At 42.4% G+C, this 25145-nt stretch overlaps 1 protein-coding gene across 4 annotated transcripts in view; it reads right to left on the reverse strand.

The window, feature by feature from the left end:
* sfi1 (SFI1 centrin binding protein) overlaps positions 1–25145 on the reverse strand; it is a 235048-nt gene that overhangs the window by 115654 nt on the left and 94249 nt on the right. For all 4 annotated transcript variants that reach the window (XR_010977296.1, XR_010977297.1, XM_068055387.1 and 1 more), the window contains exons 13-16: positions 17177–17274; positions 15639–15705; positions 7664–7794; positions 2621–2702 (exon numbers count right to left, since the gene is read on the reverse strand). Coding sequence is in view for 2 of the 4 variants with exons in the window: in XM_068055387.1 (XP_067911488.1) it covers positions 2621–2702; positions 7664–7794; positions 15639–15705; positions 17177–17274 (378 nt within the window). In the remaining 2 variants the exon portion in view is untranslated. The remainder of the gene's footprint in view (positions 1–2620; positions 2703–7663; positions 7795–15638; positions 15706–17176; positions 17275–25145) is intronic.

A 25145-nucleotide genomic window follows, 5' to 3' on the forward strand; every position in this document is an offset into this window, starting at 1 on the left:
CTTAAGTCCAGAGAAATAGGCCAAGGTGAAAGCAGAAATCACCTAATTGAACCCAATCAAAACAGCTGGAGTTCCCCAGGCATGTATGTGACGAAGCCGAGGTTCAACTAGATTTTGCATAGACTGCAGAAAGGTTAATGTATTAACAAAGGCAGGCTCCTAACGAATTCCTCGTCTGGAAGACTGGTAAGCTCCTTTAACACTCCGAGCTGAAGAAATATTGGCCTTTGTCACACCAGACTGTCTTTTCCAATGCTGAGTGATGCCATTCAGGCTAAAAAAAATGCTCCAGCAACTTTTCAGAGACTTATGAACCAAGAGGTAGCCAGTGTTCCTACCTGTGTGGTTTACCTTGATGATGTGCTAGTATACAGTGACACGCGGAAGAAACCACTTAGAACAATTAGAAGCTCTATTTAGAAAATTACAGTCGACTGATTCGGTGATAAACCTTTCCAAAAGTGAATTTGCAAAAGCACAGGTAACCTACCTCAGGCATATTGTAGGGCAAGGACAAGTGTTGCCAAGAACAGCAAAAGTACAAGCATTGATGGAATTCCCTGCCCCTCAGACAAAGCAAGAAATCATGAGGTTTTTGGGGATGTGTGGTTTCTACCACAAGTTTGTACCAAATTTTAGTACGAGAGCTGCTGCACTGATGGATTTGCTGCAACAAAACAAAGCCAAGATAGTGTGGGCAGGAGAGTGCCAAACATCTTTTGAGATGCTGAAAGTCAATTTGATTAATGAGCCAGTGTTGGATGCCCCAGATTTCATTAAGCCCTCCAAGGTAGCAATTGATGCTAGCGCCTGAGGGGTGGGGGGAGGGGGATCGGTGTAGTCCTATTACAAGACGATGAATCGGGCATAGAAAGGCCAGTGGGATACTTCTACAAAAAGCTAAATCACCTCCAAAAGAGATACTCAACAGAGGAAAAAGAAACCCTGGGTTTACTACTGGCTCTTCAACATTTTGAAGTATATGTCCGTCACGAGTACAGAGAGACACTGGTATATACTGAAAAGAACCCCCTAACCTTTGTGGAAAAATTCAAAAACCAGAATACCAGACTATTTCAATGGAGTTTACTATTGCAGCCCTATCACTGAAAAATTATTCACATTGTGAGGAAAAATAACATAATTGCTGATGTTTTGTCGAGTTTAATTTTGCTTTGAGTTGTCTGACTACAAAGATGGTACAAAGCAGAACTGTATTAGTAACAGGTAAAGAGTGAATGAGAATGAGAGTGTAAATGTGTTTTAATATTTTTTCATTTTTTTTCCCACACTTCGTAATGAAGCACATTTAAAAGTGGCATTTCATTCCTCCAGGGATGGAAGTGTTATGAAAGTGCTTCCATTTTTAAATATTTTTGAGGACTTGTGTGTTGGAATTGTGGAGATGGATTCAGTTGAGACTGAAAGGATTCCATGGATGTGCTTTTTAAACGCTCACTGAAAGGACTCTGTTTAAAAACATTTACTGAATGTCACATATCTTCAGCTCAGTAAACAACAGGTGCCTTCTAACTATGGGAATTGTTAACAAGAGAAGTGACATGTCAAGATTTATGATGCTCAAGAGTGGTTTGATTTTTGAATATTGTTTTGAGTCAATTGGGTTTGTAGCCTGCTGAAAGAAACACTCAGCTCATCTTTCTCCACCTCTCTGAGAAACCCTGAAAAAAAATCCAGGTTGTGATAGCTCTGACGCCTGATGCCGCATTTCTCCTGAGAAGCTTTTGGAACACTTCCTCTCGACATCTCCTAAACGAACTGCTTCTGAAAAGATCCCAGTGACCCGTCTACATGTACTCGGATGCCAAACTGTATGTCATCTGGAACATACCATATCTTATCCTTTTCTTAAAGAATTAACAAGTACTTTGGCCGAAGTATCTTCATTTTTCCTTTAACCGGTGTCTGTGTGTGTTGGGTATTTAGAAGGGAACATATTTCAAACTGTGTTAAAGCTTTGCATCTTTATTGACTAAGTCTTGTTTTATAATAAATTAATACTTCTGTTGTTTATTAAAGAAACCTGTTTAGTGGATTTTATTCTCAAACAATAGAGTATATAATTGACTGCATCGGTAACTGGGTACACATTTAAATATGTGTTGTGACCTGTGCAGAAGTGGAATTAGAGAAAGACAGTGCACTCCTCCCACCTTGGTTGTAACACTCAGGATACCAGTAGAACTTCTCTGATCTTCTTCAAATAGTGCTGTTGGAGCTTTTACATCCATCTGAGAAGGCAATGGGGCCTCAGCTCAACATCTCATTCAAAAGACAACACCTTCGAAGGTGCAGCACTCCCTTGGTACTGCACTGCAGCATCAACCTACATTATGTGTCCAAGTCTACTGTCTGGGGCTCGAACACACAACCTTCTGATTCAGAGGCAAGAGAGTGCTACCCAGTGAGCCAAGGCTAATAATTTAATTAGCTCAATATTTACACCCCCTCAGTTTAATTGCAGCTGCAGTAAAATAGATTAACTATTTCCCTCGACAATTTGACAACAGAACATTTCCACAGAACTGCATAATTCATATAGTTTATTTTGTTACCTTCAGTTATGATCAACTGCTGAAAAGATGCAAGTTATATTTACCAATCTTTCTGCCATTCGATTCTCCCGCTGACGATCCATCTTCTCCCACCAAGTATAAAAAGCCAGTTTCTGCACCATCTCTCTGTAAGGACAGTAGGTTAGATGCGACAGTATATGGTAACTGACAGTCATACAGTTGAAAGTACTTGCTTTGCTGGATACATACCTGGAGAGTGCCGTTCCCAAGCAGTTGTGGTCAATCTTTTTACCAAAGTGATCAAAAGCATTGAGATTTGACTCAACTTAAACATTTAAACACCTATACCCCTTGATGACACATGGAACAGTGAATCACAATCCTGAAGATATTCTATGATGGTACAGTAGCAATCAGGCTTAATTCCAGTTGATTTTTATACTTGCCTCTTCTCCTGGATAACTGGGGAGTATGACAATTAAAGGTCAAGAGGACAGCTAGACAGAATGTTTAAAGGTGCCTTTTTTAAAGTAATATAGGAACAAGGGGAGGCAATTCAGCTTCTCCAGCCTGTTCCGCCATTCAATTAGATCATGGCTGATCCGTATCTCAACTTTATTTACCCACCTTGGTTCTGTAACCCTTAATGCCCTGACCTAACAAAAATCTATCAATTTCAGTTCTAAAATTTTCAATTGACCACCAGCCTCAACAGCCTTTTGGAGAGAATATTCCAGATTTACACTACCCTTTATGAAAAGGGATACTTCCTGATATCACCCCTGGTCTAATTTTAGTTCTAATTCTGGTTCTAGTTTTGCAGTTATGTTGCCTTATTCTGGACTCGCACACCATCTCCAAATACCTTCTCTTCCGAAGGCTTTGACTTCTTGTAGGATTGTAGTCCCACAGGTACCAGGGCCTCCAGCAGCTGGTCGAGGTGGCTATTATTTATATTTGAGTGTTAACAGCATCAGCAGGAGCAACAAAGCTGAGCTCCAACCTGCCCTCACCATTGCAAATGTTGCACGGCTTTCCGAGAAAGGAGGGGGAAGAGAAAAAAAAGGGAACTACAGGCCAGTTAGTCTAACATCAGTCATTGGAAAAATGCTGGAATCTATTCTTAAGGAAATCTGAACATTGCACTTAGAAAAGCACAGTATGAAAAGAACAGGTTAACATGGTTTTACGAAAGGCAAATCCTATTTGACAAATTTATTAGAGTTTTTTGAGGAAGTAATTAATAGGATAGATAAAGGGGAACCAGTAGGTGTGGTATACCTGGATTTCCAAAAAGCATTCGATACAGTGCCACACAAAAGGTTAATATGCAAAATAAGGGCTCATGGAGTTGGAGGTAATATATTAGAACGGATTGATGATTGGTTAAACGGGGGGGGCATAAACAGGGCTTTTTCAAGTTGGCAGGCAGTAAATAGTGGAGTGCCACAAGGATCAGTGCTGGGGCCTCAGCTACGTACAATCTATATTAATGACTTAGATGAGGAGACAGAGAGTAATGTATCTAAGCTTGCTGATGATATAAAGGTAGGTGGAAAGGTAAGCTGAGGGGAAGACACAGAAAGGCTACAAAGAGATATAGACAGGTTAAGTGAGTGGGCAACAAGATGACAGATGGAGTATAATGTCGGGAAGTGTGAAGTTGTGCACTTTGGCCATAAGAATAGAAAAGCAGAATATTCTTTAAAAGGTGTGAAACTTATAAGTGTCGACGTTCAAAGAGACTTGGGTGTGCTTGTACAAGGAATGGAGAAAGCTAACATGCAGATACAGCAAGCCATTAGGAAGGCAAATGGCATGTTGGCCTTTATTGCAAGGGGATTGGAGTACGGGAATAAGGAAGTATTGCTACAACTGTGCAGCGTTTTGGTGAGACCACATCTGGAATACTGTGTGCCGTTTTGGTCACCAGATTTAAGAAAGGCTATATTTGCATTGGAGGCAGTGCAGCAAAGGTTCACTGGATTGGTCCTTGCGATGAAGGGGTTGTCCTATGATGAGAGACTGAGTAAATTGGGCCTGTATTCTCTGGAGTTTAGATGAATGAGGGGTGATCTCATTGAAACATATAAAATTCTAAAGGGGCTGGATAGGGTAGACAGAGATTATTTCCGCTGGTCGGGGAATCTAAAACACAGGTGAAGAGTCTCAGGATAAGGGGCCAATCATTTAGGACCGAGATGAGGAGAAATTACTTCACTCAAAGGGTTGTGAATCTTAGGCATTCTCTACTCCAGAGGATTGTGGATGCTCCATCGTTGAATACATTTAATGTTAGAATAGAGACATTTTTGGTCTCTCAGGAAATCAAGGGGTAGGCGAGCATGTGGGAAAGGGGAGGTTTTTTTTTTAAAGAGATACAGCACTAAAACAGGCCCTTCGGCCCACCGAGTCTGTGCCAACCAAGAACCACCCATTTATACTAACCCTACAGTAATCCCATATTCCCTACCACCTACCTATACTAGGGGCAATTTACAACAGCCAATTTACCTATCACCTGCAAGTCTTTGGCTGTGGGAGGAAACCGGAGCACCCGGCGAAAACCCACGCGGTCACAGGGAGAACTTGCAACGGCAGTACCCAGAATTGAACCCGGGTCCCTGGAGTTGTGAGGCTGCGGTGCTAACCACTGCGCCGCCCAGTTGAATCCTAAGATCAGCCATGATTGTAATGAATGGCGGAGCAGGCTTGACAGGCCATATGGTCTACTCCTGCTCCTATTTCTTGTGTTGTTGACTCCCAGCTGGAGGCATTGGGTCACAATCGGATGCCCCACAAGAACAAAAAAAAGGACAAGAAAAACAAAATGGGGCAGAGGTTACGCCCTGAAATTGGTGAACTCAATGTTGTGTCTAGAAGGCTGTAAAGTGCCTTATCAAAAGATGAAATGCTGTTCCTCGAACTTTCCACTGAGCTTCTTTGGAACAGCGTAGGAGGCCGAGAACAGCGAGGTTAGAGTGGGAGCAAGGTGGAGAATTAAAATGACAAGCAACCGGAAGCTCAGGGACTTGATTGGGGGCTGAATGGAGGTGTTCCACAAAGTGGTCACATAATCATGTATTTGGTCTCCCCAGTGAGCAGCGAATACAGTATATAAAATTGAAATAAATACAAGTAAATCATTGTTACACCTGGGAGGAGCGTTTGGGGCATTGCACGTTGAGAAGGGAAGAGGTAAAAATGTTGCATCACTTGAGCTTGCATAGAAAGGTGCAGTGGGAAAGGGAGAGGGGTGTTGGGGTGATTGAGGAATGGACAAGGGTTCCACAGAGCTAACGGTCCCTTTGGAATGCTGAAAGGGGAGGGGAGGGGAGGGGAAGATGCCTTTGGCGGTGACGGAAAAAGCAACAGATCGATCTATTGAATGGGGAGGCTGGTGGGACGGAAGGTGAGGACAAAGGAACCCTATCGTAGTTCTGGGAGGGATGGGAAGGGGGTGAGAGCAGAAGTGCAGGAAATGGAACGGATATAGTCAACAGCCCTGTCAACCACAGTGGGAGGCAGTACGGGGCATCATCGGTTAAGGAAAATTGAAAACATATCAGAAACGCTGGTCTGGGAGGCTGTACTTCACTCCCAAATAAAAAGTTTTGTTATGGGTCCCATATGGATCCTAGTTCTGCCTGCTTTTTTGTGGGATATATGGAACATTCTTTGCTCTAGTCCTCCCTCACTTTTCCAGTACACTGATGATTGTATCAGTGCCATTTCCTGCTCTCGCCCTGAACTGGAAAACTTCATCTTTGCTTCCAATTTCCACCCTTCTCTCACCTTCATATGGTCCATCTCCAACTCTCCCTCCCCTTCCTCAATCTTCCTTTGTGCTAGGTACAACTCCAACTATTGGAGAGTTTCCCCGATTCCCATTGACTTCAATTTCACTTGGGTGCCTTGATGCCACACTCAGTCAAATGCCGCCTTGATGTCAAGGGCAATCACTCTCACCTCACCTCTGGAGTTCAGTTCTTTCCTCCATGTTGGACCAAGGCTGTAATGCGGTCAGGAGCTGAGTGGCCCTGGCAGAACCCAAACTGAGCATCGGTGAGCAAGGTATTGCTGACTAAGTGCCACTTGATAACACTGCCAATGAGACCTTCCGTCACTTTGCTGACGATTGAGAGAAGACTGATGGGGTGGTAATTGGTGAGATTAGATTTGTCCTGCCTTTTGTGGACAGGACATACCTAGGCAATTTTCCATTGTTGGGTAGATGCGAGTGTTACAGCTGTACTGGAATAGCTTGGCTAGGAGCATGGCAACTTCTGGAGCACAAGTCTTCAGTACTACTGCTGGGATGTTGTCAGGGACCATAACCTTTGCTATATCCAGTGCCTCCAGCTGTTTCTTGATATCACAGGGAGTGAATCAAATTGGCTGAAGACTGGCTTCTGTGATGGTGGGGACCTCAGGAGGAGGTGAATAGCAGCTGTTGGTGATGATTCTATTTTTCCCCATTTACAACTTCTCTAGACCCATCTTTCGTTCTTTACTTGTCCCATTACCAACTCCTTTTGCCTTGGACCAACATCCCTTTTGTCATTTCATCTCTCCTGCCTTCCACCCTGTCTCAGACCTCTTGCTCTTTCTCTGCTCCCCATTTCCCTGCTTCTGTAAATTGCTTAAAACTTGTCACATGTTTAACTTTTTCCAGTTCTGATGAAAGGTTATCTACCTGAAACATTAACTCTGTTTCTCTCTCCACAGATGCTGCCAGAGCTGAGTATATCCAGAATTTTCTGTTTTTATTTTAGAACAGCAAAGTCCCAAGTTGATCCCCTGTTTGTGGCAAGCTAGCTGATTTCAGCCCAGGCGGAGGTTGAGACATTATTCATCTTAATGCATTATGAAACTAAGATCACCAGATTCCACCATTCAGTGTCCCCCAAATGAAACTCAAGCGCCTGTGGTGAAGAGATGACCAAGCTCAGCTCAGCTGTGTATCCCTATGGTCAAACTGCTTGCAAGTATACATATATAAAAGGATAGCTATGTGGGTGAGGTACTAGAGGGTAGAATAATGCCAAGCAGAACTCGGTACCTTCAGGAGTGGAAGGGGCAAAGTGGGAAAAAATGGCACTCTGAACATAGAGCTTCGACAGTACCTGTAAAATACCCACGCAGTCTCTTTCATCTGATTCAGGTGTTTCTTCTCACTGACAAACACCCTCCACCTCTTTAGATACAAAGGTAATATTGTCCTACTGTAGTAAGCATTAGCCTTCTTATCCTGAACCTAAAAAAAAGCCCAAGTAACAGCATTAAACAGAGAAGAAGCACTCAGTCTCAAACAAAGAGGCCATTTTCATCCCTCCTTCCTCTTTGGTCAAGAATCTGCATAAACAGGAAGCATAAACAAAACAACAATGACAGACAGGTAGAGACCCTTTGGTCCATCCAGTCTGTCCCACACAACTGCAATACCTTCTTTATCACAAGATATGCACCCACCATCTCACCCAGAACCACGTGATCTCTGGGCGAGGCAAAAAAAAGACAAAAACCCAGGCTAATTTGGAGGATCAAAATCTGGGAAATTCCTTTCCAACCCATCTAAGTGATCAAAACTAGTCCAGGAGATCACTCTGGCCTTGAATTCCCTGCAGTACCTACTTTTTTTTTTAAAAAAAGAGGTGATATCCACCCCAAGCAGAAACAGGTCCAGTTCTTGCTTGAAGGAATTCATGCAAGACGGCAGCCTGTTCCAGAGATCTACTATTCTCCGGGAAAAGAACCACCTCCTGACATCTAACCGAGATCTGGCCTTACGCAACTTAAAATTGCGACCCCTGGTTCACCCTAACCTATTTAATTGGAACAAGCTGTCAACTGGAATACAACTATTCGCTTCATTGTCTTATAAATCTCAATCGTATCACTCCTCAGTCTGAAGTGAATAATCACAACTCTTTTAGCTTATCTTTCTAACCAAGATGCTTTATACTGGGAATTAGTAGAGTGGCTCTCCTCTGCAACCTTTCCAAAGCCTCAATATCACTCAATATGTGAGATGATCAAAACTGGACACAATGCTCCAACTGAGTGTTGACCAAGGTCTTGAATAGGACAAAATAATATGCCTTATCTTATACTCAATTGTCCTATTTGCTCTTGCTGTCACTTCACAACATTGCTCATGAATCTTTAGCGATCTATGCATTCGAATACCCAGATCTCTTACTTTTTCCCCCTTGTTTAATCCTTTTCCCTGAAGAGTGTATGCCATTCATGAGCACAATCTCCCAACACATTAAGATCTGCCTGACGAGAATTGTCTACAGTCCTATCATTCACATAGATCTTAATGTCATGTTTAGATTTGCAGATCGTGCCTCTGACACTGACATCCTGATCATTAATAAAAACAGTAAAGAGTAATGATCCAAACATCAATCCCTGAGGGACAGCAGTGGTTCCTGGTCTCCAAACAGATCCAAATTCATAGTTAACTACTTTGTGCCTACATTCTGCCAGTTCTCAATACAGCTCAGTATATTACCAGTAATACCAGAGGCTTCAATCTATAGAAAAGCCTCTTGTGCGGAACCTGATCAAAAGCTCTTTGAAAGGCCAAGTTAACAATATCTTCTGGGCCGCCCTCATCCACCAACTTCTCAACATCTTCAAAATATCCAATTGAATTTTGAAGACATGACCTTTTTATCAAGCCGTGTGGGTGTCAACTTGTCCCTCTCTATCCAAGCACACATATTTTGCATCCCTAAGGGTTCCCTCAAGCATATTTTCTAGTACTGATGTCAAGCCCATAGTTACCGGATTCCATCTTGCCATTTTTTTTTTACACATGGGGATTACATTAACCTCATTCCAGTCCATGGGAACTATTCCAAAGTGCAGTGAACTATTAAAAATACAGGTTAGGAGTCCATTTCCCTGAGGACCCTTGGATGGATTTCATCCAGCCTGGCTGTTCTACCTGTTTTCGAGTTATAAATTCTTGCGAAAACAATATGTTCATCTAAGTTAAGACGATAGTTTACTATTAAAATCATACAATTCTAATAGTCGAGCATCACCTTCAAGAGTGAAGACCGATGCCAGTACTCATTCAATATTTTAACTATACCAAATCCTTTGTAACCCATCTTTGAACATCATTCAATGGCCCAATACAAGTATTTAACAGTTCTGACTCTCAACATAACTGAAAAAGCTTTTCCCATTCCTTCGACAAATATCTACGATCTTCTTTTCCATTAATCTTTTAGCTGATCCAATCGCAGTCATTTTTTTCTTCAGCTGTTCCTCATATTCCACTCTGTTTACATCTTATTTATCTTTCTACATAACCAATCAGCCACCCCAGCTTTTACTTCCCATACTCTCTTCTTCTGACTTTAGATACATATATGCTCGACATTCTTTTTTGTCTTGTTCTCAAAAGCTTTCCATTTACATTCTACATCAGTCGCATCACCACCCAGGAGGGTTTGCCAATTTACCCATTAGCAAATCATCTGCCATTTGAGTGAAGTTTGCTCTTCTGAAATCTGGTACGAGTTGCAGCTTCTTTGCACCTTTTGTTCTACCAGCCAATTGAAACCATTAAAAGATTGTGGTCACTGTGGGCCAGATGTTCACCCACATGAAGGCCCGATATAATAATCAGGCTCATTAATAAAAATTCTAGAACTGATATACGATTACCCCTAATTACTTCATTAACTAACATGTTCAATCAGTAAACAGTCTTGCATATTTTTAGCAATTTTTTCAGCTGCATGTCCCACAACAGAGGGTAAAAGTCTGTTCCTGAATTGAGTGACAATGGCCCTCCACCTCTGAGACTTGGACTTGAATGAGGCAGTGGCAAATGGAAAGACTCTGCTCTCCATTCTGAAAATGGCAGATGAAAAGTTTTGAAGTACAGACCCACTTTTTGGTGGACATGGGATCACTGCACGAAACCGCCATAATTCAGCACAGTCTGGAAATCTCACTCAGATGTTGCAAGCTTAGCATGGTAGGCATACCAATGGGGCAGTGCAGAAGAAGCTCACTGTATTAAGGGATCTGCTGTCTAACTATACCAATCAAGGTCAATCCATTAATTTACAACATACCCAGAAATGAAATGAGGGAAACATGAGCCATGAAAAAAAGCAGTGCATTTTGGAAGGAAAAATGAGCAGAAGCAGTATAATCTAAATGGGATAACTTTAAGGGGGTGCAGGAACAAAAATACCTGGGAGTGTATGCACACAAATTGTTGAAGATAGCAAGACAAGATGATCACGCTACTAAAAAAAAAAGTAGAGAGGATCCTTAGCTTTATAAATAGAGGCATAGAGTAGAAAAGCAAGAAATGTTTTGACAAACTTTTATAAATCACCATCTCCGACACTTCCCTTCCCTTCCTCGACTTCTCTGTCTCCATCTCTGGGGATAGGCTGTCTACTAATATTCATTATAAGCCCACCGACTCCCACAGCTACCTCGACTACACTTCGTCACACCCTGCCTCCTGTAAGGACTCCATTCCATTCTCCCAGTTTCTCCATCTCCGACGCATCTGCTCTGATGATGCTACCTTCCATGACAGCGCTTCTGATATATCTTCCTTTTTCCTCAATCGAGCATTCCCCCCCACAGTGGTTGACAGGGCTCTCAACCGTGTCTGGCCCACTTCCCGCACCTCTACCCTCACCCCTTCCCCTCCCTCCCAGAACCCCTTTTCCTCACTTTCCACCCCACCAGCCTCCACATCCAAAGGATCATCCTCCATAATTTCTGACACCTCCGGCGTGATGCCACTACCAAATGCATGTTCCCCTCCCTTCCCCTGTCAGCATTCTGAAGGGATCGTTCCCTCCGCGACACCCTGGTCCACTCCTCCATTACCCCAACCACCTCATCCCCTTCCCAGGGCACCTTCCCCTGCAATTGCAGGAGGTGTAATACCTGCCCATTTACCTCCTCTTTCCTCGCTATCCAAGGCCCCAAACACTCCTTTCAGGTGAAGAAGCACGTAGCTCACAATGTGGTCTCTTCTACATTGGCGAGATCAAATGCAGACTGGGCGACCACTTTGCAGAACACCTCCGCTCAGTCCAAAAGCATGACACCAAGCTTCCGGTTGCTGGCCATTTCAACACTCCCTCCTGTTTGTCCTGGGATTGCTGCAGTGTTCCAGTGAACATCAACACAAGCTCAAGGAACAGCACCTCATTTACTGATTAGGCACGCTGCAGCCTGCCGGACTGAACATTGAGTTCAATAATTTAAGAGCATGACGGGCCCCCCTTTTTATTTTTAGTTATTTTTTCTTTTCTTTTTTATGTGTTTATTTTATTTTAGTTTGTTTCTGCTGTGCATACCCACTTTTTTTTAATGTTTGTGTTTGGGGCCAGGCTGCTCAGTTTTCTGTCCATTAACACCCTCTCTGTACTAATGCTTTGTCTTTCAGCACACCATTAACGTACCGTTTGTCTTTGCTCCATGACCTTCTGGTCAATTATTCTCTGTGACCTTGTCCTATCAACACCTTCTCTTCTGTTATCTCTTGCCCCACCCCCGCTTTACTTGCTTAAAACCTTTTACATTTCTAATATCTGCCAGTTCTGAAGAAGGGTCACTGATCTGAAACATTAACTCTGCTTCTCTCTCCACAGATGCTGCCAGACCTGCTGAGTATTTCCAGCATTTCTTGTTTGTGTTTCGGATTTCCAGCATCAGCAGTATTTTGCTTTTATTTTATAAATCACTGTTTGGACTTCAATTAGAGCACTGTGTTCAATTCTGGGCACCACACTATAGAAAGGATGTCAAGGCATTAGAGAAGGTGCAGACAAGACTTCACAAAATTGTATCAGTGAGGAGGGAATTCAGTTATGTGGAGAGACTGGGAAGCTGGAATTGTTCTGAGAGGAAAGGTTAAGGGATGATTTAACAGAGATGGTCAAAAGTATGATTGGTTTTAACAAAGTAGATAGAGAAAAACTGTTTCTACCAGCAGGAGGGTAGGTAATCAGATAATTGGCAAAAAATCCAACTATACAATAAGGGTGATTTTTTATTTATACACAGTAATTTATGATGATCTGGGAAGCTTGGCTTGAAAGCGGGAAGATGATTCAAGACTAACTTTCAAAAAGGAAGTGGATGTATATTTAAAAAGGAACACTTTGCAGGGCTATGGGAAAGGGCACGGGAATGAGACTAATTGGATAGCTCTTTCAAAAAGCTGGCACAGGCATGATGGGCCGAATGGCTTCCTCTGTGCTATTTGATTCTATTAACACCCTAGTGGTGCAGAGCTTTGGGAACTGTAGATTGAAAGCCACCAGTCCCTCCCAAGCACACTACGCTTACTATATGTCGCGTCTCCAATACTATACCAAAATGTAACTTTGCAGTTGAAGTAATCAGCATTAAGTACTTCTGCCATCTCCTTCGGAAGCTCATTCCTTTAACATCAAGCCTCACTCCAGGACTTGAGCACGTAATTTTGGCTGACACTTCAGCTCAGTACTGAATGAACGTTGCAACATCACAGATGCTGTCTTTTGGATGAGATATTAAAGCAATGGCCCGTCTACCTATTCAGGTGAACTTAAAAGATGTCATGGCACTATGATAAAAGCAGAAGAGCTCTCCTAATGTTCTGGCCAACAGTCGTCCCGCAATCAATATAGATATATTGGTCATTTGTCCCATTGCTGTTCGTGAAATGTTGTTGTGGGCAGATTGGTTCCCACATTGTTTACATGACAACAGTGAGTGGATTCCAAAATAATTAATTGGTTGTGAAGACCTTTGGAATGTCTTAAAGATGTGAATTCAGGTTTTTCTTTCTTTCTACTCTTCAACTCCGTTGATGCACAGACTGAATGCTAGGAAATTCTGCAATTGCACATGCTCAGAACCCACGGATGTGTTTGAAAGCACTCTCAATTATTTTGAAGTTAAAATAAAATCTAATCAAAGGCCAGGCTGAAGTTTTTAAGTAAAATCCAACGAAGATATTTAAAGATATAAAAATAATTTAATGCATAAATTTAACTATAATGGCCCGGTTTTTGAGGTTGTAATGACAGCGAAACTGTCACCGTCTACCATTACAGCTGTGAAACTGACAGCAACTTGGTATGTGCAGTTAAATGCGGAAGTCCAGAAGTTGCTATCAGTGATTCCCTGCTCCTCCTGTTGAAGTTCCCAGAGAACAATCTTCGAGAAATCACTAAACTGACGAGATTTTCCCCTTTTATGCTGTAATATTGCTAGTAAAAAAAACCTGAAAAAGTTATGCATTGTTGCTGCAACTGGGTTTTAACAGGATACTAAGTCATACCGATTGCCGAACAACCTCTCCGGCCCTGGAGATCTAATTTTAATATTTGTGTAATGTCAATTTTTCACTATAATAAAAATTCCATTGTTTAATACAATTGTTTTTTTTTAAGTTTATGATAGTTCAGCTTCTAATAGGTGTGTCACAATCTTTATTTTGCTTTCTGTAAAATTTCTAAAAACTAAAGAATAATCAGTGCATTTAACTTCCTGGTTTGCTAGGAGAATTCTTCAATGTGATTGGCTGTTTCCCCTGCTTGATGACATCACTGTTGCTGGACAAGATTCCCTTGACATGGCACCAAATTCAAATTTAATGTCAGGAAAGAGGAAATCCAAACCACAGAGATGCTAGATCTGCATGGCAGCTCGGGGTTAGAAGCAAGCACCATTGCTGATCACAAGATCCAGGCCATAATCTGGAATATGATTTTTTTCTGTTTTGTTCAAAAGCTCATTTGAGACATTGTAAATTTCAGTTACTGAGGAAAAAAATGGTAGACAACATTTTTTTGAAAAAGCATTTGACGTGATTCGATTGATCCATCAACAGTGACATCTGACACAGCAAAACGGAGTGAGAAATGTTGACAGAAAGGTTGGCCAAAAGTCATGACAAAAGGAAGTAAGGTTTATGGATAAGGAGCGTATGCCCTATGCAAACTTTTAATCTTAAATCATGTTAATTCTATAACTGAATACTTGGCTTAAGCAAGTTCATGCAAAAAATGACAATAAATATAATGAGAACAGTGCAATTGGATAAAAGATTAACACCTTGAAAATGCAGATCCTGAAGAGGGCAAGTACTGGATGATTCATAAAATAGACAAAGTCTGTAGTCATTATTTTGCTGATTGAGCAACAGCGGCAGCCATGTCACAAAGTATGTACAAAGTGCATTCACCCGAGACTCCCCGTTTCCAGTACTGACAATTATTAAATAATAAAGCAATCCAGAACTGTTCAGGTTGCCAGATTAGTAGCGTAATCAGATAATTAGAGTCCTCAGGAGTAATTTAATAAATCAGCACTACACTGTGGATTAAGACACACTTTAGCAGTGTGATTCAGCAGGGACTCTCTTACAATCTGAAAATTAATTACTTTTTCAAACAGTTCCTTTTTACTTTCCAAGTTGTCAATGCACTTATGAACATGGAATGAAGCTCCACATTCAAATGATCGACTACAAACTTTTTAAAAATTCAAGCTTTGACCTGATAAAGGATTAGCCCAGTCTCTCTCATATTTATTTTGTTATTTAATACCAACTGCGCTCTTGTGGCATGACAGTTCCAGGCGCAGGAAGTCGGGCAGAGGTGCGCCTTGACCCAGGGAGTCAGGAAGTGAAAGACACAGGCCCAAGAAATTCAGAAGAGACAGCCTCAGGCAGCAGGGACTGAGGCAGGAGCAGGCCGAAATTCAGGGAGCAGTGATTGGGGCAGAAGCAGACCGATGCTGAAGGAAATTGTTTAAACAACTTAAAGCAATTCAAAAAACTGTTAATCCAAAACTATTCAAACTCTTAAAAATGTGTGTCTCAGCAGAAAAGCATATTTTAATTATGGAACTGAAATGCTGAACTTCCACTGAGGCACTTAAAAGCTGAAAATTAATAACCTGAAATTTTATAGATGAAAGCTGGAGATTGAACCTGGATTCTGCTGATCTAAATGGCTCAATACCACACCATGCAGTGCAACAACCCACTGCGCCAGTGGAATTACTGTAGACATTCTTGTTCAGGATCATATCCTTATCCCTCACCTGATGCCACTTATTCTCTCGAATGCATTTTATCCAGCAATGCAGTGATTTCCTCAGCAATACCTTCCTGGAACAGAAAGATACACTGGTTTTAGTAAAGGCAGTAACATGAAGCAGGATTGAAGGGTTGGCATGGATTGGCATTTTGGAGGTAACAAAGCAGAATTAACAAACGTGGTATTACTTTCATATAAAAAAGGAACTTGTTCCTGATTTTTCCACTGACCAAACTGCAGTGTGAAGTTCAAGTAACTCATTAATATTCTTCACGATGCTGTTTTTCCAGGCTGCTTTGTGTATGCTACATTTGGACTGCAGGGAGAGACTGCTGATTCTACTGTCCTTTTGAACTGCGAGTACAGCTGGCAGCTGGAAACAGTGAACATTTCCCAAGGACCCGCAGCATCTACAATGGTCAAGGGAGGTGCGTACGTCAGTGGCAGCAAAAAACACTCTCTGTCTGGGACAGATCCAATTCAATCAGCGTTCAGCAAGAAAATAACACGAGAATATACGAAAACTGACAGATTGGTCCATCAAGCCTGTCCCACACCAATGCAATGCCTTGTGCATCACGATACAGACACTCCCGATCCACCATGTACTGTCGGGGAAGACACAAAAATGTCAGATTACAAAACCCAGATGAAGTATGAAAAGTATGAAAAATTTCTGAGACCCTTTGGCGATCAAAGCCAGTCCAGCAGATCACTATGGTTCTGATTAACATTATACAGTTCCTACTTCTTGTATGAGGTGATCACCACCCCAACCATAAGCAGGTTTGAAGGGATAAAAACAGAAAATGATGGAAATATTAAGCAAGTCAGGCAGCGTCAGTGGAGAGATGGATGACCTTTCATCAGAAGTCATTTCTGATGAAAGGTCATCAAACTGAAGCATTAATGGTTTCTCTCTCCACAAATGTTGCCTGACCTGAATAGTTCCACCATTTTCTTTTTCATTTCAGATTCCCACCAACCGCAGTATTTTACTTTTGTATAGGTTTGAAGGAACTCAGGGAATCAGTATTCATCACACAAGCTGACAACCTGCTTTGGAAGTTGCGACTGCCTGAGCCTCTCAGCCACCTTACATTTTTGTTGGCATTGGATGCACAGCCGGAAACCACCCCCTTCAGGTAATGGTGCCCTCAGGGGGTTGAGCACCACCTTACTTACACTGATTACTGTCACTTTAGAAGTCATCATCAATACTAAACTGGCAATGTAACTGTGCAATGGCACGGCCCATTATTCAGCCGCATTCTATAACTTAGCAGATAGGGGTTATCGGAGAGATAATCAGGGGTAAGTATGCAACACCTCAAAGTGCAATGAACAAATCTCCCACACATGAATCACAGGACTTGACTGCACAGACTTTGGAGCCAAGACTCTGTGGAATGTTACAAGCACCTTCGGGAGATCCAGGGCAAGATGAGTGAGGAAGGTTTCACATTTTCACCTTTCATGACCTCTGATTACACTTTCAGCTGGGAAATTAAAGGGTGAAACATTCACAGATTACAATAATACCTGAAATGGTTTTGGGCTTGTCCAGTCAGTGCCTGAAGTTCAAGCTCCTCTTGCTGTTCCAAACACAATTTCCACTGATCCCAGCACCTTCGCAGCATCTATCAGAACAGGAAAAATTTAGAGCGCAGAAGTGCAGGCTCAGGTCCCAGTGTGGCCATATTTATAGAACTGCACAGCTAATAGGTCCAGGTGAAACGATGAGGACTTCGTCACTAACACATGCGTCAGACAGTTTTATTTGCAGGTTCTACGAGTGCACTTTCCATTCTTTTCTCACCCATGGGCTCTGCACATTTGCACAAAATAAACTCACTTTATTTGGGGGAAAAAGAACAGTTTGGTTTGGAAATTTTTTGATGGATGCAACCAAGGCCATAATTTCTCTTTCCAAAAGGAGCTGTTATGTCTCTGACCCACTCCTTGAAAAAGGGCATTTTAACACCATATAGTCCTCCATCCAAGAACTGAACTACTGGAGGTCAAGGTCAATTTAAACCTGAACCCAGACACAGCAGAATCTAGTTATAGTCTAGGTCTCAACTGTCCGAACAAACAGAATGCCTAAATTAGAACAATTTCCGTGGGATAATAGTTTCGGGTTCATTAAACGCAATTAATGATTAGATTAGAGATACAGCACTGAAACAGGCCCTTCGGCCCACCGAGTCTGTGCCGAACATCAACCACCCATTTATACTAATCCTACACTAATCCCATATTCCTACCAAACATCCCCACCTGTCCCTATATTTCCCTACCACCTACCTATACTAGTGACAATTTATAATGGCCAATTTACCTATCAACCTGCAAGTCTTTTGGCTTGTGGGAGGAAACCGGAGCACCCGGAGAAAACCCACGCAGACACAGGGAGAACTTGCAAACTCCACACAGGCAGTACCCGGAATCGAACCCGGGTCCCTGGAGCTGTGAGGCTGCGGTGCTAACCACTGCGCCACTGTGCCGCCCTAAATGGTATCATATAGCAAAGAAAGCGGACTTTCAGGCCACCACACCTGTGCTGGCTCATTGAAAGATCTGCCCAATTCATCCCACTCTTCATTTTCTCCAAAGACCTGCAAAGTTTTCCTTTAAGTACAGATCCAATTTGTTACTGAAAGTCACTACCGAATCCCCTTTCATCACCCTTTCCGGTCATGCATTCCAGACCAAAACAACTCGGTGAGTACAACAATTTCTCATTTCCCCCTGGGTTTTTTGCCAATTATTTTAAATGCATGTTCTCTGGTTACTGACCCTCCTGCAGTGGAATCAGTTTCTCCCCATTCACTGTATCAAAACAACTCAATTTCAAACACCAATTGATACATGAAAAAATGGAGGCAAAAACACATGCACTACAAAACATGGCAGAGTTATTCCTCTGTCTGTCAGTCAGTGACTTCTGCTCACCAGCTTTACAGCTACAAGAAAAAGCAAGTTTTGAATCATGGGCATCAAAAAGGGGAATTTTTGGCCCAGAAACTTTCATCAAAGTATATCTTTCTGCAAATTTGTAATTTACTGCAAGAGGGAATGACTAATATTCAAGTGAATACCATTTTAGACAATAAACATTCCAGAGACTAACTGTATCTGCCAAGAAAGTTAATCATTTGTTAAGAAGTAAAGGATTTCCTGGACACTAAAGGGATGAGCTTCTGAAATGGTCAATCAGTGCAGCCAACAGGGCAGCATTACTATCATAAGAACATAAGAAATAGGAGCAGGAGTAGGCCATTCAGCCCCTCAAGCCTGCCCCTAAGATCATGGCTGATCTGCCCCAGACCTCAACTCCTCTTACGTGCCAGCTCCTCATTGCCCTCAACTCCCCGATATTTCAAAAATTTATCTACCTCCTCTTTAAATACTTTGTGGTCTAGCCTCCACAATTCTCTGAGGCAGAGAATTCCAGACATTCACCACCTTCTGAAGAAGAAATTCCTTCGCATCTCAGTTTTAAATGAGTGTCCCCTTATTCTGTAACTATGTCCCCTAGTTCGAGATTCCATCACTAGTGGAAACATCTTCTCAACATCTACCCTGTCAAGCCCCCTCAGAATCTTGTACGTTTCAATAAGATCACCCCTCATTCTTCTAACCTGTAATGAATAAAGGCCTAACCTGTTTAGCCATTCTTGATAAGTCAACCCCTTCATGCCAGGAATCAGCCTAGTGAATCTCTTTTGAACTGCCTCCAATGCCAGTATATTCTTTCTTAAATACAGGGACCAAAACTGTACACAGTACTCCAGGTGCAGCCTCACCAACACCCTGTACAGTTGTAACAAGACTTCCCTATTTTTAAACTCCAACTCCCTTGCAATAAAGGTCTAAATTCCATTTGCCTTCTCAATTACTTGCTGCACCTGCATGCTAACTTTGTGTTTCATGCACAAGAACACCCAGATCCCACTGTGCTGCATTTTTTTGAAGTCTCTCTACATTTAAATAATTGTCTGCCTTTTGATTCTTCCTACCAAAGTGCATGACCTCACACTTTCCTACATTAAACTCCATCTGCCAAGTTTTTTCCCATTCACTCAACCTATCTATATCCCCTTGCAGATTCCTGATGTCCTCATCACAACATGCCCTCCCATTTATTTTTGTATCGTCAGCAAATTTGGATATATTACACTCTGCCCCCTCCTCAGAGTCATTAATATAGATTGTAAATAATTGAGGCCCTAGGAATGATCCTTGTGGCACTCCACTAGTTACGTTTTTCCAACCTGAAAAAGATCCATTAATCCCGACTCTCTGTCTTCTGTGAGTTAATCAATCCTCAATCCATGCTAATACATTACCCCCAATACCGTGAGCTCCTAACTTGTGCAGTAATCTTTTATGTGGCACCTTATCGAATGCCTTCTGGAAATCCAAATGCACTACATCTAACGGTTCCCATTTATCAACTCTGCTTGTTATATCCTCAAAGAACTCCAGCAAATTTGTCAAATATGATTTCCCTTTCACAAATCATGTTGATTTTGTTTGATTGCGTTAAGTTTTACTAATTGTCCTGTTATTTCTTCCTTAATAGTGGACTCTTGCATTTTCTCAATGACCGATGTTAGGCTGACTGGCCGAGAGTTTCCTGTTTTTTGTCTCCCTCCCTTCTTGAACAGGGGCATCACATTAGCGGTTTTCCAATCCGCTGGGACCCTCCCGGAATCCAGTGAGTTCTGGAATATTTCGACCATTGCCTCCGCTATCTCTGCAGCCACTTCCTTTAAAACCCTTGGATGTAGGCCATCAGGTCCTGGTGACATGCCTGCCTTTAGTCCCATTAGTTTGTCAAAAACTTTGTCCTTCGTGATAGAGACTATAACAAGATCTTTCTTCCCATTTGCTCCTTGTTATCTGATAACTGTGGGATGTTTATAATGTCCTCCACCGTGAAGACACGATATTGGTTTAAATTATCTGCCAATTCCCTGTTATCAATTCTCCAGTCGCATCCTCTAAGGGGCCCACGCTCACTTTAGCTACTCTCTTTTTATATACCCGTAGAAGCTCTTGCTATTTGTTTTTATATTTCTTACCAATTTACCTCCATAATCAATTTTCTCCCTCTTTATTAGCTTTTTAGCCATCCACTGCTGGTTCCTAAAAAATTCCCAATCCTCTGGCCTACCACTAGTTTTTGACGCTTTTAGTTTAGTTTAGTTTAGAGATACAGCACTGAAACAGGCCCTTCGGCCCACTGAGTCTGTGCCGACCATCAACCACCCATTTATACTAATCCTACACTAATTCCATATTCCTCCCACATCCCCACCTGTCCCTATATTTCCCTACCACCTACCTATACTAGGGGCATTGCTAATGGCCAACTTACCTACCAACCTGCAAGTCTTTGGCATGTGGGAGGAAACCGGAGCACCCGGAGGAAACCCATGCAGACACAGGGAGAACTTGCAAACTCCACACAGGCAGTACCCAGAATTGAACCCGGGTCGCTGGAGCTGTGAGGCTGCGGTGCTAACCACTGCGCCGCCTTTGGCTTTGCATGCCTCAGTTTTTGATTGGATCCTCTCCTTGACCGCCTTTGTTAACTACGGGTGGTGCATCCTTCTCGTTGAGTCCTTCTTTTTGACCGGGATAAATTTTTGCTGAGCGTTTTGAAATATCTGCTTAAATGTCTGCCACTGCTCATCCACTGACCCTCCCCTTAGTCTATTTTCCCAGCCCGCTTTAGACAACTCTTTCTTCATACCTCTGTAATTTCCCTTGTTTAAGTTGAGGACGCTGGTTTGAGACCCGCCTTGCTCGCCCTCAAACTAAATTTGAAAATTCTACCATGTTGTGGCGGCTACCCCCTAGAGGATCCTTAACTACAATATCTCTTATTAATCCTACCTCATTACATCAGCAGCACAAACTCTGAAAACTATCCAGGATGTGCTCCGTAATGTCTGGGAGAAAGCTCATTGTTTCATCCTTACCTGTTCTTTTTGCGGAAAGTTTATCTTCCCCTGTAAATTAACAGTTTGCATCTTCTTAACCCATTATATTCAACTGACCCTTACAATTGTAATTGTTATTACAGATATTACGTCATTTGCTATTTATGTAATTGACACTTCATACTCAGTAACATGTAGGATTTTCCTACAAAGCTGCTCGTCCTGGTCACACCTGCAGCTGCACACCTCAACCACTTCATCAAGTCTCAACGCCCAGAAGCTGCACATCCTCATCCTACACCTAAAGCATCACAAACGCACTGAGGGAAAGGTCCTTGATCCTGACATTCTGTGAACAATGCCACGGGAGACTGACTGCATGAAGAGAGGGACAGTTATTACTGGACAGTATTCCAAGGCCCTCATTTATTGTGGAACTACCACTGCTACAGAACACTTATTTCTTCACAATACTCTCTCTGCTGAAGATACTGACTCCCGCTAAAGTATAGTTCCACAATCATGGTAGCCCTCAGCCAAGTTGCTATTCCCCACTTGTGACAGCAAATGCCAGTGGACTGTTAGACTGTGAAAGACACCCCACCCATGCCAGATCCTGGCTTAGAAATAAGCACGTACTTTTGGCAGGGGTCACTGAATGGCCATCAGGGACGGGTACCGATTCCACCTGCCCTGTCAAAGTACAATGGATCAGATTGTAGCATTTTCACCTTGTCCCAGGTGGGATCAGTTATCACAAACTCCTGAGATTAAACCTGAAGCCTCTGATGGCTCAGTATCCATCAAAAATCCATTAAGAGAGACACTAATCACATATACTCAGGATCTGCACAGGATGCCTTTAAGAAAGAGCCATATGCAGATGGGTAGGTTTCCAAACCACTGTCAGTCGGAACCGCACACATCTGAATTGGTAAATAAAAACTGTAGTAATTCACCTCAACAAAATGCAGTGTCAAACCACTGCCAGCATTAAATAAAGAAAGAGCAGTTGGAAGTGAGTAATAAAGCTCTACTTAATTGAATGGTCCAAAAATTGCTGGAAATCCAATTAAGGAAAACTCCAGAAGTGTAAAAGTTCTGCTGAATCCCAAGAATTAAATCAACTTTTACGTACTCTCCATCATAAGGCACACAATGGATATGAGAACAATGCAGGAATTGACTTAAGAATGAGATGGATTACTGTGTTTCCTTGCTCTAGATAACTGATGTTACAAAGGAGGGTATAATGAAGCAACTGAAATCACTGCCTCTCCTATTCAGATAGTTTTCTAGCTACACAAATGTCAAGAAATCAGTTTTAGTACATAAATGCATTATGTGTCTAATACACTATTACATGGTGTTACAACCTCAGTGGAGATTGTTAACTTGAAAACGAGATATGAACTCCCCAGACCAATTAAAGAATCACACGACAAGATTTCATGTTTTATGACTTGTGCTATAACAACTAAGTTAAAAATCGATCTTAACTAAACAGTACTTAGTAAGTAGCGAATATACTAAATTACAGAGAAAGGTATTTTCCATTAATTTATTAACACACTTGAAAATGCCACCCCATTTATACGTCAGTGTTCTCAGCTAAAAAAAAGTATCTTTGCAGTAAAAAGTCCCAAACTCCTCACAGTTGCACAGTTGGATCTCACAGTCCTTCTCAAAGCCAATGTCCTCTTTGCTCACTTCTCCCTAGCACATTAAACCTGGACTTCCATAAATAAAGCAATCTCAGGTGATCCCATTGGTCTTTTCTCCTCCACAAACTTCAAATTTTGAATCGGGTTCAAGCCTTAGCAGCCTTTTGCTGCATTGGTGATCTGACAGCAGGTCTCTCTGTCTTTCTCTCCCCCATCAAGCTGCACATCTCCCTGCTCGCTGGTCCCTTTCTTCCTTACAGCCTGCCAAACCGAGGAAAGCCTGTTGAATTTATTCAGAACAAAGGTCAATAGTTGTTTGCCTTTTACAATATTCACAGTCCATAAATCTGGCCATAGCAAAACCACTGGACCTTCCTTTATTTCCAGGTGTTAAAGATTGCAAATCGAATTTGCATTTTTAGAGCCCCTGGCTCCCTGTTTTTGATCTGAGAGCCTTGAACCCTGCTTTCAAAAGGGTCTTTGATCTGGGTTCCTTGTGTTCATGGTAACCAAGATCCTGGCTTGTCTCTGGGCAGAATTGGTGCGAGGTCAAATGTCTCCTCTGAATCCATTTCACACAACAAAAAAAAATCAGTTTTGAAAACATAACCATACTATTAAGTCCAGCGTTCATTACTGGTGTAGCCCACCTCAAGAGTTTGTCAATACCTGATGCAATTTACACTGGGTAATGTTGCTGTTCCACCAGCACAGAATACCAACATGTTGTGAGGTTCCTCCAAGTGCTTTCCCTTGATGAAACAACTATTCCCCTTCAAACGCTCAGGCTGCAAAAATCAATATGACCCAAAAACGAGCGTGGGGATTGTGGCGTGTGATTGACCTGCGCCCATTGCTTCCAATTTAGGCAGCACACAAACTTGGTGCTGTCTGTTCATTTAAATGACTGCAACATGGACCAGTGCTAACTACACTCCTGATTCTTCTCAGGACTGCAGCCAATGTGCAAATTCGAGAGAGGCTAGCTCAACTTCAAGCTAGCCTGCACTACTTAATGTCAGCCTGGACCTCTTAAAGCAGAGGGGCATTTCGGCTGGAGCAAGTGCTGTAAATCATTCTAAAACTGAAACTGACCTGGCACAGACACAAGAATGGCACAACTCTGCAAACAGTGGGCTCCAAGATTTTCTAACGCAGCATTGGAGGTCTTGGTTAAGGAAGTACAGAGGAGGAGAGATATCTTCTATCCACAAGTGGGGAAGGTGGTCCTCAAGCCAGCCTTTGCAAAAGCAGCGGGGCAGGCAAGGAGTCTAGCCCTGAGGTCCTGGATGCAGTGCTACAAGAAGTTCCATAACCTCACACAAGTGAAAAAAGTCAGTGAATGTATCTTCAAATGTGATATCTCATCAAGTGCACCACGAGCTTCAGACACTGCTCACCGCACCATACCCCCAGTACTCAACTACCAACAATCTCTATCTCAGGACTCATAATTAACATTCGTAGCTTCACCTCACGCTCACACATTTAGCACTGTTGCAAACATAACACCCACACCTCAGTTTGCATGGACTGCCAGCTATTCGACCATAACAGCTAAGTTAAACATTGGACCACAGTCTGTGACACGCTTTCCTCTCTGTTGGAGGAGGCAGAAGGAGCTAACTGGCGGATACCGACACGGCTGTATGTCCTTATTCCCACGGAGGAGATGTTGCTCGCCATCATTGGACTGGTCACGATGGAGGCCATGGCCAGCAGTGAGGCTGAAACCATCGAAGTGAATGGGATGGCTCATATCTATTCCTCCTTCTCACATCCCACTTTCCCCTCATCCCACAATCTCTTCTGATTTACAAGCTGCAGATGGTGCAAGAATGCATCTTTTGCTTTCCAACACTCCCCTCACCTCCTTACCTCTTTCAGATATCC

Source organism: Heterodontus francisci, chromosome 23 (assembly GCF_036365525.1).
Source record: "Heterodontus francisci isolate sHetFra1 chromosome 23, sHetFra1.hap1, whole genome shotgun sequence".
Taxonomy (NCBI): domain Eukaryota; kingdom Metazoa; phylum Chordata; class Chondrichthyes; order Heterodontiformes; family Heterodontidae; genus Heterodontus; species Heterodontus francisci.